Source organism: Lolium perenne, chromosome 3, assembly GCF_019359855.2.
Source record: "Lolium perenne isolate Kyuss_39 chromosome 3, Kyuss_2.0, whole genome shotgun sequence".
In the NCBI taxonomy this organism is placed as follows: domain Eukaryota; kingdom Viridiplantae; phylum Streptophyta; class Magnoliopsida; order Poales; family Poaceae; genus Lolium; species Lolium perenne.
In genome coordinates, this window is record NC_067246.2 from 231540556 (window position 1) to 231557180 (window position 16625).

The 16625-nt window shown below is 43.9% G+C and overlaps 3 protein-coding genes across 5 annotated transcripts; 2 read left to right on the forward strand and 1 right to left on the reverse strand.

Annotated features, from left to right (window-relative positions):
• Positions 1-5742: 5742 nt before the first annotated feature.
• LOC127343638 (hexokinase-9) lies at positions 5743-9269 on the forward strand. Of its 2 annotated transcripts, XM_051369799.2 has the most exons (9): positions 5749-6174; positions 6568-6718; positions 6803-6985; positions 7211-7285; positions 7405-7560; positions 7742-7840; positions 7925-8055; positions 8597-8678; positions 8778-9269. In XM_051369799.2, the coding sequence occupies exons 1-9, from the start codon at positions 5912-5914 to the stop codon at positions 9117-9119; spliced, it is 1482 nt and encodes a 493-aa protein (XP_051225759.1). In that variant the 5' UTR covers positions 5749-5911; the 3' UTR covers positions 9120-9269. The 2 variants fall into 2 exon arrangements, 1 of the variants encoding a protein (XP_051225759.1); XR_007877367.2 differs by lacking the exon at positions 7925-8055 and having other exon boundaries at positions 5743-6174; positions 8778-8915.
• A 457-nt stretch (positions 9270-9726) lies between these two features.
• On the forward strand, positions 9727-11748 carry LOC127343639 (senescence/dehydration-associated protein At4g35985, chloroplastic). Of its 2 annotated transcripts, XM_051369801.2 has the most exons (6): positions 9727-9870; positions 9957-10571; positions 10662-10795; positions 10945-11111; positions 11192-11276; positions 11383-11748. In XM_051369801.2, the coding sequence occupies exons 2-6, from the start codon at positions 10002-10004 to the stop codon at positions 11540-11542; spliced, it is 1116 nt and encodes a 371-aa protein (XP_051225761.1). In that variant the 5' UTR covers positions 9727-9870; positions 9957-10001; the 3' UTR covers positions 11543-11748. The 2 variants fall into 2 exon arrangements, with proteins under 2 accessions (XP_051225761.1, XP_051225760.1); XM_051369800.1 differs by lacking the exon at positions 9727-9870 and having other exon boundaries at positions 9903-10571.
• Positions 11749-11869: 121 nt separating this feature from the next.
• Positions 11870-13870, reverse strand: LOC127343640 (small ribosomal subunit protein eS24z). Its single transcript, XM_051369803.1, has 5 exons — positions 13672-13870; positions 13540-13581; positions 13286-13456; positions 12243-12329; positions 11870-12134 (listed from the first exon to the last, which is right to left on the reverse strand). The coding sequence occupies exons 1-5, from the start codon at positions 13759-13761 to the stop codon at positions 12102-12104; spliced, it is 423 nt and encodes a 140-aa protein (XP_051225763.1). The 5' UTR covers positions 13762-13870; the 3' UTR covers positions 11870-12101.
• Positions 13871-16625: the final 2755 nt, after the last annotated feature.

A 16625-nucleotide genomic window follows, 5' to 3' on the forward strand; every position in this document is an offset into this window, starting at 1 on the left:
CTGCCCACGCGCCTTGCCGGAACCGCCTGCGTCAACAACACATAAATATGGGCCTAGACGACGATCGAGGGTTCGGGGCGGGGCGGGACGATCTGGGCCTGGACGGGGAGGGAGGAGGCGGCCGCGGATTTTCTCCCGTGGGAGTTTGACCGAGAGAGACAGAGAGGAGAGAGGAACGATGGACAGGAGAAGATGAGGAAGAGATAAGTCGCGTTCCTGCGGTAATTTTGGCTCGGATGGCCCATACGAGCACGTTACCCCCGGCGCTCTAGACACGGTTTCGCTGGTGGCAGGGCCCATTACTGCCGGCACCTACGGCCCGCAAATGCCAGCGGTAAGTACAGCCTGGGTGGCCCACCCTGCTACCCGTTACCCCCGGCATCTTCGTTTCAAGCTCGCCGGCGATAATGCAGGTACCCCCGGCATCTTCGTTTCAAACTCGCCGGCGGTAGGGTGAGGCGACCCTGGAAGGCCTTACCGCCGGCATCTTTAAATCGAACTCGCCGGCGGTAATAAATCCGGCTATAAGCTTATTCCTAGTAGTGAGGTTAGTTCCAAAAAATGCATAAAAATACCACAAAGTGTAAATAAAACATATAGAAATTGGTGTAAAAAAAGCATGGAGCATCAAAAATTATAGATATCGTTTGCAACTTATCATCCACCAAGTTTGGTGTTCTTTCCTATTTCTCATGGCATGAGAGTCAACTATATACCATTCATTGATAGCATGTTTTTGTGACCCTAGTCCTTCCTATAAGAATCTTTGTGGCTTGCTTTTGCATTGTTGATCTACGCCCATTCTCTTGCGACCAAGCTTCTTTCGCCGCTGGTTTTATTGGGCAATGATTTTGTGTGCAATGCTTGATTCTTTTGATGCGGTGTGTGTCATTCCCTGATGCACCATTTGTTGTTGAGATTATTGTTATTGGATTCTTATGCTATGATATTTTTTAACATGTTCTTCTTCTGACCGTCTCTCGGCTTGTGTCGGTCTCTTCTTCGATCGACTGAATTTCCTTTGGCTTGACTCAACATGTTTTGAAGACTTCGTACTATGACAACACTCTCAAAATGAAGATTTTAGATTATCATTCTTTCTTCGTTTTGCCTTGATATTATCTTCGTGGGATGGAGGGAGTATTAGTGTCGGTCTAGGTCTTTATGAGTTCTCATTTGTCTATATTTGGTATCCTTCTACCTCAAAGCGAGATGTACTATATTATGGCCTTTGGCTCCTTTGAAATACAAGTTTTTTTCTCTAGAGTTACAATAGGATTCTACCGTGGATTTTATTAATTCTCAAACAAGCTTACATCATTTACAAGTCTAGGCAATAAAAAACTAGGGGATCATACAAGTTGGTGAAGGCTCACAATTAGACACTGGCCCTTCGATCTAGTTTTTTTTTGAGGAAAAAACAAAGTTTCTTAGGCATGCTGAGCCGTCTCATTAAAAACCTTCCAGTCCCCTTCGGTACCCTGGTAAGAAAAAAAGTGCGTCAAAAACTCGCTGCTCGATGATCATAGGTTCATTAAAATCAGCTAGAATATTTCTACAAAAAAACCCTTACAAGGTCCATTGAGCCACACATGGCAACCTGATTCATCATAGATGACGCTTCTCGCAAAGCATGTGCCTCCTTGTTCGAACTCCGTCCGTCGTGGACGAACACCAGCTCCTTGAAATTCTTCTTCACCTCCACGATTTCTCGAACTATGTGAGCGTAAGCTCCCATAGTCCCCCTCTCCAAAGTTTCCACTATGTTCGAGCAGTCGGTTGCCACCCAAACCCACCTCAGAGAGAGGTCACCAGCCAGAGCACATGCCTCTTGGCATGCAAGCATCTTCAGGGTCTCTGGATCATTGCTGCCACAGAATACAAGTGATGATGCTCCCATAAACTCTCCTTGAGCACTTCTAGCGATCGCACCCACTACCCCTTGCCCATTGTTTTTTCCCACGGCAGCGTCGACATTGATCTTCACATGCCCCTGTGGAGGTGGGATCCAACAAGGTGCAGCAGTTGTGACAGCTATAGGCGGGCCTTTTTCTCTTGCTTCTTCAAATCTTCAAATCTGCAAGGCCCTCGATGAAATTCTGCACAAAATAATGCAAAGAAAAAAGACTCTGAAAGATATTTTTGTGAATGACTTTCCTCCTGGCGTGCCAAATCGCCCAAAGAGTCACAAACACTGTGACCTAATCATCGCTATTCAGGGTTTCAATCATATTTGCTATCCAAGCTCAGGCGTCCCTTTCCTGTGTCGCACTCATGTGTTCCACGACCGCTTCATCAACGAGAGTCCATACACTACGAGCCATGGCACAGTCCAGCAAAGCGTGTCGCCAAGTGTCGACAGCACCACAAAGTTGTCATTGATCCGTATCCGCCATTCCTCGGCGGTGACGAACTTCATTCGTCGGCATCGAATGCTTCGAGAGCCTCCAGAAAAACATGTGAATCTTGGCTAGCACCCGTGTTCTCCATAGAGACTTCCATTCTCGGGCTATCTTCTCCCCGGTTGAACTCGTGACTCTACTGTTTAGCCACGCCTCCCTCTTCTCTCTTGTAGTGATCAACATACGGTACGCTGACTTGACAGAGAATTCTCCCTTTGGATCATAATGACAATCCCAAAAATCGACTTATCTCCTACCGCTGAGCGGAATAGTCCGGATAATATCCACTTCCATCGGCAGAAAACACTGCTGGAGCCCCAAAAAAAAGGTTTGGGCCCAATAAGTCGGCAAATTCTGCTTGTGCTCGGGCCAGCTAGTTGACCACGTCCAGCCCAGGTCAATCGGTCGGAAACTTGGACCTCAAGTTGCCGACAGCCCGGCACCGGCATGAGCAGACCCGTGCCCGCCAAGGCACTGAACCAGGCAGCCTGCGCGGCCGCGCGTCTATAAATTGACCACCGGCAGCGCACCTCCCTCCTCACAGAAACACCAGAGCAAACCAAGGAACCGAGCAAAGATGCGTCGCGAGGGGCGGCAGCGAGGGTGGGTGCGCGTCTACGACCGCGAGCTGGACCCGGAGGGCAAGCGCCGCGCGGTGCACGCCGTGGAGGAGGGCCAGGTGGTGGCCAACGGCGGATTCATCAGGGCGCCGCGGAAGCCCACCAACCAGTCCAAACCCGGCGGCCGCCGCGCTCTCGGAAGGAAACCCGCCGTGGAAGAGGACGACCAAATCCTTCCGCCGGCGCCGGCCGCGTATTACGGATACTACTCGGGGGCGGAATGGCAGTCGTACGGCGCCGTCTTGCGAGAGGAAGCGCAAGCTCGTCCTGTGGCGGCTGCCCGTTGTTCGGGGGGAAGGGCAGCGTCGTGCAAGGGGAGCCGGCACAGGTCCAGGCACCAGATGAAGGAGATGTGTTACTTCTACGGAGACGAGCTCGATTAATTACGGCTTCGACTCATGAGCGCACTGCGCACGCAACGACGGAGCTCCATTTAGTGGCTGTGACATGCATGAAGCGAAGCTGTATAGAGGATCTAATAATGGCTGCTTGTCTTTGTTGCTTTTCTTATGAAATTTTGTGAATGTTGATCTAATAAAAACTTCCGTCCGTGTTGGTGCTATTGTACTCAAATTCTCCTGACTTCTCAAGTGTAATTTGATCTCAAATTAGAAGCTAAAATATCAGCTGTGACATCCTGAACCTTTTTTTTTCGATGGGTATGGTTTTTCTAATCAGGATACACCTACACCCTCACTACTTTTTAGACCTTTTTGGTGTACCAGAAATTTGAAAAAAAAAAAATGCACATTGTAGTAGAAAAGTTATACTGATCTGTAATGTTTGCTGAAATTTGATGACTTCTATATTCACATATACTCCTCGCGCCGTCTCAAAATAAAAGGCACGATTTTTTCGTACGGTCTTTGATGCACAACTTTGACCACTAGTATCTATCAAATTATATGAATTTGGAATGTATAGATGGTATGGTCGCATCCATCTTGTAAATCTCTTTCATTTAATATGTGTTTATACAAATTTTATAGACATATTAAAAATACAAACCATAGTCAAAGTTCTAAGACGTTGACCACCAAAGTTTAAGAGCGGCTTATATTTTAGGACGAAGTGAGTATTTGCTACTACTTGTTGTTTTTGTGTAGCCCACGTAGTGTAAGCTTTCCCTCTTAATATTGTTTGTTACATTTTATAATTTTGTACTTTTCAAAAAAAAAAAATTGTACTATACTCATCATTTTTTTTAGATTTTTTGTTGTGATTTAGTACGAGAAAAAAAACATAAGGTAGCGCCATAGCGGGAGTGTACGGTGTCATGGGGTTCAGTCACAACTTTATCCCTTTCTAAACTTTCATTTTATTTTTTATTTGCGAATTACTCTCTCTATTTCATAATTTTGTCATAATTTTAGTTCAAATTTAAAGTAAATAAGATAAAAATTACGGAATGGAGGGAGGAGTGTTATCTATCACCCTGGAAATCAGATGTTCCAGGCTTTTTGTGTGCAAAATCATCTAAATTGTGACGTGCTCCATAAAGATTTTTTTTACAATACATGGTTGCGTTTCACATACATGACAGTTGAGTGAGCTTACAAAAATTGAAAATGGTCTGAAAGCTTCAGCAAAATGAGAATATACATAAAAGGCTAAGAAAATGTAATATAGTCCATTAAAGTTACCACTAACAAATATTGGGATATAAAATACATAAGAATAATCGATATTCTATAAAAAAAATTAGTAATAAATTACTAAATATTATATTTTTTTGGAACAACTGCGATGAGTACTGCCTTTTTCATTTAGCGGTGAAGAAAAGAAACATATACAATGAAAGACATGTTTATATTAAAGCGAAACATGTTGAATCCACCAAGGAAAGCAAAACAAAAAAAAGGTCATGTCCGGCTCCGCCGGGATAAATAGGTGGCAAACGCATGCTCTCTTTGGAGAATTCAGAGAATGTCATCCTAGGCTATCAATCAATAATGATTATCTTAATAATTTTTTCATTCTTTAAAAATATTATAATTCTATTAGCTTTTCTTCAATAATTTCTAACAACATTAATAACTCGGTTAGTTCTAGGTCAACTCTAGGACTGTGAAATTTGTGTCGTAATTCTTGCATATAAAAAATGCACACATGTGTGCAACTGCATATCTTTTTCTTGTTGCACATAAATCGGATGACATCATGTAACTGAGAAATTGGATTAGTTCTGGGTCAACCAACTAGCGGCGTCCAAAGTAAAATATAAGGCATCCTCAAGCCGTCATGCCCATGGGCCAATTTTTAGTGTGTCAAAACTACCCATTCACACTGAAAAGCTAATGAAGCGTTGTCGAAGTGTGCTTGCAAACTTAGGTCGGATTTTTTAAAACAAATTTGGTAATGTATCGATGGTATGGTTGTTATTATTATATTTTGAAAACATTTATTTTTTGTAGAAAAGAATGCATTATGCCTAGCATTTAAATAAAAAGAATCATAAAATAATATGAGGGTGTTGAATGCACAACTTACAAAGCAGCGCACATAAATAAATACGAGAAAAGAAAGAACAACTTGCAAATACTACTCTCTCCATTCCGTTGCATAATAAGAAGTAGAAGTATGTTGGTTGTGATTATATCTATTTTTTAGGGATTGATTATATCTCATGTTATGCGACGGAGGAAGTAAGAAACTTTTTTTCCGAACGAAGTAGTATGAAACTAATAAGCAAAGCAGCAAAAGATTTGCCGGTTGATCAGACCAGGTAAAAAAAATAGAGTTCAGAGCGACCCGAACGACGAACTGGAGCAGTTTTCAGTTTACTGAACAAGTCGCTCCGTTGGTTGACTCGCAAGTCTCGAGTCAGAACTCACAAATCCCGCCGAGGGCAGAGCCGCGCGCGAAGGGAGGGCGAACCCAGCGGCATCGATGCGGAAGGCGGCGGCGTTAGCAGCGGCGGCGGTGGTCGCAGCCGCAGCTACCATCGCTGTGCGGCAGAGGTTGCGGGAGGCGAAGCGGTGGGCGCGCGCGGCCGCCGTGTTGTGGGACCTACAGGAGCGGTGCGCGGCGCCGGCGGCGAGGCTGCAGCAGGTGTCGGCCGCGATGGAGGTGGAGATGCGCGCGGGGCTCGCCTCCGAGGATGGGAGCAAGCTCAAGATGCTCGTCACCTACGTTGACTCCCTCCCCTCCGGGTAAAACCCCCACTCTTCAGTTAAGGCTGATAGCGATTGGCGAGCATCTGTTATCCGAAATAATGAGAAATTTTAGCATGCGATTTTTTCTTGTTCGTTCTCAGGAGGGTAGCCCAAAAGGGGGTTGGCTTATGCTTGTAATAATTACACAAAATCCGCTCAAAAATAAATTACACAAATGGTGTCAGGATAATTATACTTAAGAAGAAATTTGTACAATTGCAGCACAGGCATTCACCAATATTGTACGCATATAGTATTTCCACATTGTATAGCATATTTATTGAAGTTAATTGCTAAGTTGTGTCTCTGTGACTGTCTTATATTTCAACTGTTGTATCGAGTTGCATTTTCATTACAATACATCTGATCTCACATAGGCAATTCTTGAAGGGACGAGAAAGGGCTGTTTTATGCACTCGACCTCGGAGGGACAAACTTTCGTGTTTTACGAGTTCAATTAGGGGGCAAGGAACGACGAATTATCAAGCAAGAGTCTGTAGGGGTATCCATTCCACAGCATTTAATGTCCAGGAGTTCGCACGTAATGATCATGTCCACTTGTCATAATGTTTTTCTCATTCTTTTTTTTTGTTGCTAATTTTGCATCTGTGGGGTAAATTTTCAGGAACTATTTGATTTTATCGCAGCTGCTTTAGCAAAGTTTGTTGCCACCGAGGGTGAAGACTGTCATGTTCCAGAGGGCACCGAGAGAGAACTCGGTTTCACATTCTCCTTTCCAGTGAAGCAAACATCAATTTCATCTGGCACTCTTATCAAGTGGACGAAGAGTTTTTCAATTGATGAAATGGTCAGCACATTACCCTTTTCTTATGGAAACCAAATTAAAGATGCTTGCACCATAACGTGATTTTGTAAGGTATACAAAACAATGTCCAGTACTATCCTGGATCAAAATTTTCAAATGGGACAAACCCTGGATTCCTTTAGAGTTTCAGTTTGGTGATATGCTTATATGATTGCCATTATGCAAATAGATATGAATAACATACCTGCATGTTTGCTTTGAAGTCAGGTTGGCAAAGATATTGTGTTTGAACTAAACGAGGCTATAAAACGTCAAGGACTTGTTATGAAAGTCTTAACATTGGTCAGTTTCTTCTTATGCCTGTATTATGCTTAGGGGTAATAATGTTGGAAATAATCTTGTGGTTAAATGTTGTGTCTATATGTGAATAGAGATTGAAATATAGGATACTACTTTTGTAGGTGAATGATACAGTCGGGACACTGGCTGCTGGGAGATATGTGGATAATGATACTATGGTTGCTATTATACTGGGAACTGGTACTAATGCAGCATACATAGAGCATGCACATGCAATTCCTAAATGGCATGCCCCCACGCTTAAGTCTGGAGATATGGTGGGTGCAACAGTCTTTACTTCTGTACCCAGGAATGCACTTGGCAGTGCAGAAAAAATCATACAAAACTACTGTGCTTCTATTACTTACAGTATCACAAGAAAAAGATAATAAGTGAAGAAAGTCTTTTAACGGTCTAAGAAATTGATATGATGATTTAAATTTGTTTGCTTTGTAACAGGTAATAAACATGGAGTGGGGAAACTTTAAGTCTGCACATCTTCCACTCACTGAATATGATCAAGCTTTGGATGCAGAAAGTCTGAATCCTGGAGAACAGGTAGTGCGGTGTTACCCTTCTTATATTACAGTAGTGCACCTCCCTGTTTCGTGGTTGATGAGTCTGGATAAATATTCCTTCCAGATTTACGAGAAGTTGACTTCCGGTATGTATATGGGGGAAATTGTCCGTAGAATCTTGTTACGGATGGCCCAGGAAGCTGCTCTTTTTGGTGACAATATACCTCCAAAACTTGAGATACCATACATTTTAAAGTATGTTGGCCTAATTGTCATTCACTTTATTATGCAAAATAAATTCTTCTCCTCAATTGCTTACAAGTATGCTTTGTTAAATCAACTGCTAATCCTGGTTATCTATTAGAACCGTAAACAAGCTCCCAGTTGGGCTGCTGAGTTAAAGAAAACTTAAGCTAGAAAATCGTGTGATCTTATGTTTCTTGTGTCATGGATGATATCTTCCAGTAAAATTACAACAAATGCATATTTACCCGTGGAAGTGGTTACATTAAAAGATATCTGTCACAAAATATTGTGCTAGCCAATCCCTATTAGAGTATATCTTAACTTTGATTCAGCCTGCAGTGGAAACTGTGCAGAGTAGAGTAAGTATTCTTTATTTAAAAACATGTAACTTATTGGAAATTAATCGAATGGTAAACATTGTTTTCCAGGCATTCTTTTATTAATATTTCCTCTCGCCCTGCATTTACACATTAGGTGGCAGCAATTCATACTAACCTTAACTGCTTAGTATTCCCAATGCTATCCCTAAAAAGCTTGAGTTATATTCCAGGACATTTCACATGCTGATAATGCATCATGATACATCACCTGATCTCAAAACAGTTGGAGTCAAACTAAATGAAATCTTGGAGGTATTCTTCATCTTTTACTGTCAAGAATGAAAATTTAATACTGCCATTTTTCAACTCCTTCCACCAATAACTCCTTTTTCTGACATACATGGTTTCCAGATCAAAAGTAGCTCAAGGAAAACAAGAAAACTGGTTGTGGATGTTTGCGAGGTTGTTGCCAGGCGTGGCGCACGACTTGCTGCTGCCGGGATACACGGCATCCTCAAAAAGCTTGGCCGGGTTACCGACAGCCCCGACAAGCGAAGGACAGTGATTGCTGTGGACGGCGGAGTCTACAAGTACTATACTTTCTTTGGCCAGTGCATGGAGAGCACTCTGACGGAAATGCTTGGGGAGGAGGTGGCATCCTCAGTTGTAATTAAGCCCGTTGATGACGGCTCAGGCATTGGGGCTGCTCTCTTGGCAGCATCCTATTCTCAGCACCTCCAATTAATCTTATAGTCCCTTTGATTCAGAAGCCACATCAGCATCTTCTTCATCCAAAATGGCATGCACTTTGGTGCATGTTCAAGAAGAAAAAGAAGCCATAGCAGCAGTTCACCGTTGCCAAACTCCCCTGTATTTTCTTGACTGACAAATATTAATCATCAACTAGGTGTGATGTCCAGTTTAGTTACAAAAGAACTGTTCCGTAAGTACTACTCTCTCCATCTCGTGATATAAGAATTTATTACAACCTGCTAACCCATGTATTAGTTGTAATACAATCTTATATTATGGGATGGAGGGTAGTATCTTCAAGCATTGCCAAAGTGGCATGTGTTTTTTGCAACCATGGAACAGAAGCTGCATCACAAGGCAGATGGTAGGACGATTGGTATTTTGGCAGATGTAGAAGAATCACTGAGTGGCTTTGGTAGAAGCTGGCTCTTGTGGTTTGATGGTTTTTCCTCTAGGTTTATAGCCTTTTTTTTGTGCGAATGGAGCTATCAATGTGATAACTTCATGGCCATATTATTCCCCTTGTCTCAAATACTTTTATATATAGTGTATTTACTTTTGTAGCTTGTGCAAACAAAGAATGTCTGCCGACCTTGGGGCCGTGGTTATTCCAATATCATCCTGTAGGTGTCTCCGAATGTATTACCCCTGAAGAATGGAATAAAGGCGCTGGTAGGCCGCAAAGGAGAGAGAAAGCACCGCCTAGTTGCCATGGATTTATTCCGTTTGAGCACACCTCTTAATTCCTTAGGTTCGTTCTTTCTCCTGTCTGTCTGATATATATGTATCTGAAAGCCACAGCAGTACAGCACCCTCACAGCCTGCCTGTATTCGCAGTTTCAGCTCACCACAACCTATCTTCTGAATCACCTCTGTGCACTCATGGGTTGCTGCGGTACCATGTCCTCGTCGTCGAGGCCGAAGGGCATCAGGGAGGAGACGCTGCTCCGCGTCCCGGGCGCGTCGGTGCACCTCATGACAGCCGGCTCCGAGGGGCCCCTCGAGCTCGGCCGTGGCGAACTCTCCATCGTGAGGATCGTCAAGGACGACATGGCTGTGGTAGCCACAGTGGTGCGCGTCGGCCGAGACCTTGGCTGGCCGCTGGCGAGAGACGAGCCGGTGATCAAGCTCGACCGGCTGCACTACCTCTTCACGCTTCCTGACATGGACGGCGCGCTCCTCAACTACGGCGTCTCCTTCGACTCTAAGGCTGCTGACGCCACCCTGCTGGCGTCCCTGGACGCGCTCCTCAAGTCCACCTCCTGCTTCTCCACGCCTTCAGCACCTTCGAGGAGCTCGTCGAAGCCGTCGCCGTCGTCGCCAGACAGGTACTGGAACGACTTTGCACCAAAGGTAGAGAGCTACAACGGCGTGCTAGCCAAGGCGATCGGCGCCGGCACCGGTCACCTTGTCAAGGGCATCTTCATGTGCAGCGACGTCTATGCCAACCAGGTACATACTTATGTATACTCTGGTCCGTCTCTGTCGCTCATGTTTGTTATACCACCACAAAGTCCACTGCTCTGAGTCCACTTCCTTCAGGTTCAACGGGGAGCCAATCTGATTAGCCCTCAAGCTGCCGGCAGCGCGAGCAAACGATTCGACGGCTCCGGTGGAGCTGACCAGAACAACAAGGCAGCTGTGAAGCGTGGAGCTGTCAGTAAGAGCCTCAAGAGGTAACTCAGCTACTCGCTCCTTTTCAATATTAGTTGTCGCAAATTCGGATGAAATGTAGGGAGTATATCTTAGTTTCCTGCTTGTGTGGATTGTTCTATTGGCGGGTGTGGTGATGGCTGGCTGTGACACTATGTTCTTGGTTACTCAGGGTGAGGGAACTATCAGAGATGTCCGAGAAAATGAGCAAGTCGATGCTCGACACGGTCCTCTCGGTGACGGGGTCCATGGCCGCACCGCTGCTCCGTTCCAACCAAGGGAAAGCCTTTCAGTCCTCCGTCCCAGGAGAGGTCATCCTGGCCACTCTTGACGCCATCAGTGAGTGCCTGCAAACACTCGTTGGAGTCCTTGCCGTGATGTGCAAATCTTTTAAATGGTTGCTTTTCTATGACTGACAGATAAAGTCATGGACACGGTAGAGGCTGCCGAGAGGAACACAATTGCTGCAACCTCCAACGTCGTTTCTGGTGCAGTGTCCAAGAAGTAAGAACATACTTATCATCTAAGGCCATCTGAAACCAATGAGCATCCTCTGTTTGCGTATCAGATCAGCATTTGGAACGCAGCAATTGATTATCTTGTTCTGTAGGTTTGGGGATAGCGCGGGGGAGGCGACCGGGGACGCGTTCGCGACGGTCGGACACACCGTGGGGACTGCGTGGAACCTCTTCAAGATACGGAAGGCCGTCACCCCGTCGTCCTCCGTTCCGGGGAACATGGTCAAGAACGCCGTCAGGAACAGAAAGTGAGGCGGTTGTTTGCCCCCGCAGCAGAGCGACCATGCCAGTCTACCAACAGGCAGTAAATGCTGGTTGTGCTACGAGGATCATGTGCTAATACTTGAGTATAAATTGTATAATAATAATGTTTCTGTTTCGACAACTTCAGATCCACTGAGATGTTATGCTTACAAACTATCACAGCAATCCAAAGAAAAGGAACCAAATGCACAGTACCTATCGTTGTGAGAAGTATAAACCAGTTGCTCATCAGTCATCACAAACAGGAATGCTGCGATGGCATGCCCTGGGTACCCAGGGCTTAAAGCATGCCGGTATAGAAATGGAATGGATAAATGACACATAAAACAACAGCATAGCACACATTAATTTGAAAGATAAAATAGGTAGCTTGCAAGTTATTGCTTCCATGAACACTTCAGCTTTAGCTATAGAGCTAAGCATAAATGTCAATGTCACAAGGTGATATGCCAAACTTGGTTCACATCTAGGAATAACAAAACCTTACTTCAGCGCAGAGAGTATAAACTAATAGGGACATTATTAAGAAGCCACCACCAGACCATGTTTACTTCTTTTTCCCGGCAGCATCAGCTTTGGTCTGCACAAGCAAAAAAATATCAACATAATAACCATATTAGTGAGTACTAGAAAGTGCCAACACTGCATACAGAAATTGCAGTGTTCCAGTATCATCATAAAATCTCACCTTCTTGACACCACGGATCTTCTTAGATCTGTTCTTACGCTCCTTAATTTGTTTGCGAGACTTTCCAGCCTTGGTAGCAAGACCATTCTGGCAACAGGAACAGAGGAAATTAATAACAGAAATAACATACATGACCACAAGGCTGAGCTTAAAATAAATAACATCATGCACTAAATATTCGGAAATCAGACACAACAACTACAACAGCTATTTAATTACTCTTCATAACAAGTACACATCCAGTTCACATCAATCAAAACTTGCATACCCAAATCTTGTCATGGCACTTAGAGTCATGTATTTACTCTTTAACACCCAATATCAGCAAGGGACTTACCAGACCTTCAGGTTTCTTGGATGCACAAAAAGGAGAGGAACATAACTAAAAGGCGTCGCACAGGCCCTAAACAAATTCTTTCACTAATGTTTCTCCGGACTTACACCACATAGCTCATAGTTCCGCCGGTGCTCATAGATACTTATTGTATTGAAATTTTGTAATTCATGCAAACATTTACTAAAGTGAATGGAATATTATTATTATATATTTTTCGTGAGACAGTACCAGGGAAGGCAAAATATGGAAGGCACAAATGTTCCACTGCAAAAAGGCATCAACAAAATCATGTACATATATCTTGCAACCTTAATTTCTTCTAAATGCAATTAATCACAGGCAAAGCAACATCAATGTCAAACACGTCGGCAGATACTTACAATAAGAAAACAGAATTCAAAAGAAAACCTACTTCTGCATCTATAAACTTCTCATCCACGATACTCACGAAAACAAAGCGGCACAAGACAGTATAACTAACTCAAAACATCTAAATAGGGAACAGCAAAATAACTAGCACCTTTTACTTTTATTGCATACAATCCGTTCCTATTTAAGATCGGCGTGCGCTCCTACACATTATGATAGTGGTACTAATCAAGCAAGGGACTGAACTATACACCGAAAAGAAACTATTCAACTATCAAGCCTCAGATAGGTATGCCCCTGATCACATAAGTAAATCACAGTGCAAGTGGCAACATACCCTGATCAGGCGATATTTGGGTTCAAACTTCTTGGCAGCGTCGACGCTATCGTAGATGAGCCCGAATCCGGTGGATTTTCCACCTCCGAAGTGTGTGCGGAACTTGAACACGACGATGCAGTTGGGTTCCTTCACGTCGTACATCTTGGCCAGTTTATCCTTCAGCTCCGTCTGCACATACAAGACCAGACTGTGAGTGAGATCACTAGATCGTTACTTGAACCGTGTATGATCGGGATCTAGATCGATCTCACCTTGGGGACGTTGGCCCTGCCGGGGTGGATCACCTCGAGCACCTGAAAGGTGGAAGACGGTAAAGAATTAATGATCAGAATTCAGGGGGATGTGACAGAGTAGGAGATGTCCGATGAAGCAAGGGTTCGTACGAATTGCTTGCGGGAGAGGAGGCGGTTGGTCATGAACTTGCGGGTGCGGAGGGTGATCGCCGGGAGAACCTTCGGCTTCGAGTCCGCCATGGTTGGAGCTGGCCGCGTCACCGACGTCGGAGATGGGGAGGACGAGAAAGTGTGGTACACAAAAGTTGTTGAGGTTCTTTCGGGCCGCTGGAAAACCCTATGGTGGAGGTGGCTGTGGGTACAAACTTATATTCCTGCTGTCTCTTGGGCTTCTTTTTGGATAAGATGCGCTCGACGCGAACATTTCGGATGGAAAGCACGTATTATTCCCGGCACAAACGCTGGTAGTTAGACCCCCTCCATTTCTATTTCCCTTTGACCATTTCTACACATTTCGTTCTATACCATACCCATCTTTTTATTTTGAAATTGAAGGGTCTTTCTATATACACTGGCACCACGGTTTATAAACCCGTACCACACCATCCTAACTTTTTTCACTGCTCATTTGAATTGCATGTATGCCGCCATAGTCGACTGTCATCGTATCTTTCTCAAATTACATTGGATCGTTGCACCAACCATCTCGTGTCAGTACCTCGTTCACAGTGTACTAGATATGGTTTCTTCTCGGTCGTTAACTTTATTCAAGCGTCACTTGTTCAATATATTTTTTGGTACAGATGATAGCTTTATGAACATTTCAACAATCATTTATACCCGCAACAAGATCCAATATAAAAACATCAGTTGGATGGATACTATTGATCTTACCCACAGGGGCAGAGCGCCAGAGCTAGAACTATTCATGGGTATTCAATGAATACCCAATATTTTTTGCAATTTGTTTTAATATATAAGCTCCTATATGCATTTATATACATATGAGTGCTCTTATGTACGTGTTAGACTCGTAAAAAACGAAAAATCATGCTCTCCCGAGCCCTCCCGAGTCGGCCGTTCCAACCTGGGCCAGTATGGGCTTTCTCCGAGCATTTTCCAATACCGGCCCACCTCAGCTCCACACCAGACCAGAGGGAAGAGGCATCGATCGATAGCCCCTACGCAAACCGCTCTTCGCCGTCATCGCCTTGCCCCGTCCGCCAGGACCGCCGATCAATCTCAGCCGCCGGCCGCCCCCGTCGCCGTTTTGCGCGCCTATGCCGCTGACCATCGTCGCTTGGCAGGCGCCCGCCTGCACGCCGGCCGTCCGCCACATTCTCTGCAGTGAACCCGCGAAAGGGACCAATTCTCAAGGTGATCAACTCAGTTATGTATTCTGTGATTTTGCAAGTGATTCGATCCTTTTATTTTACCGTGAGTGATCCAATCCTAAAGTAGTTGATCCGTTCTATACTTCAGCTCCTCAACAAAATCCGTCAGGGTCTACAGTCCGTGAATTCGAAGCTGTTCCGATCAGCCAGTTCACCCACGGTATGAACTAGTTCAGCTATAATTTCTGGTTTGATTTTTTCCAATTGAAATTCTTAAATGATTCCTTAGTTAATTTTCTTGAGCGTCAATTCTTTTTGCAAGTAAAGGATGGTGACATCATTGCTCGCTTTCAAAAGGGAGATCATAGAGTTAAATAGTATGTTTTCTTTGAACTTACAATGTAGTTTAATTATTCAAGATGTTATCACTACTATCAACACTTTGTAATTATGTTCTTGTTATTGCGAACCTATATATATTATAATTTTTTTGCTGGAATTTTTTTGCTGGAATTTTTTTACTTCGAATACCCAATATGAAAATCCTGGCTCCGCCACTGCTTACCCATCCACAATTTGACCATCAACAACAGATTTATTTTGGTCCTTTAAACAACAACAAAAAATTAACCTGTTATCGATGGGCGATTTGTCTTAATTAACCATGGTAGGAATACTATTTATATTTTGGTTGAGAACTTTTTGCTCTCGGTTAACCATTGTTAATTAATGCATGTTGTATTCTTTTCTCCAGAAAGTGAATTGTGCAATTTAAGATATAAATTTGGGGTGTTGATATATGGACCGATGATGAACTTTTATTTATGTTGTTGATGCACTTTGCTTGTGGTTCTATGCCTAAAATTAGATTTTAATTCAAAATATTATGGATTTTTGTTTCTATTTATGTTAATTTGGATGACGATGAAATGTTCTAATTACCATGTTTACAAAATTACTGTAAATTCGGTTCATATGTGCATTGTGTAGGAGAGACAAGCAAATAATCAAATCCTGGCAAGCTAGTTTTAGCAATCTGTTATAGAAAGGATTGCAAATCAAACATGAGATTGGATTGCTATACATTTTCTTTCCAATGCTATAACCAGATTACCGATCTAAAATATATGAAGTCTGTTGGAGATATTATGAGTGTATAATCGTAGCGGCCTTGTAGAAACAGATGTCAGCTGCACTCTTATCTCTCTTCTGCACTATTAGGAAATAGCCTATAAGTGGTGTGCAAATCAGCTTTAATGCGTGCATGCCGCACGCCACCCGCCGTTCGCCAATGGTAACTATTACCAGTGGCATGCCAAACCTAACTGAAATACTGGTGGCATGCCCGTGGGCCGTGGCACACTACCACTAGAATATATACCGGTGACGGTGAGAACCTTGAGCGGCGACCATGCGGTCGATGAGCGATGAAGTTGAAGATGAGCAGCGGTGGCGATGAGATGCGGGCATCGTGGCATGACAGCGAGGTGGCGGCATATGCTTTGAGGGGTGGCGTGGATGTGAAGGGCGACACATGGAGATGGGGATTAGGGCCACGGTGGATGGGGATGGGGATGGGAGTATGGGAGATGCGAGAGTGTACTAGAGTACTGGGAGATAGCCTATGATTCAGAGGCAGGTTGCGCATCTAACTAGTGGCATGGTCCACAAGACCACACCACCAGTATCACGCTGGCCCTAATTTGGAGAGAGACATTGGGTCCCACTTAGAGATTTTTTGATTAAAAGAAATGGCATAAGAATTTCGTA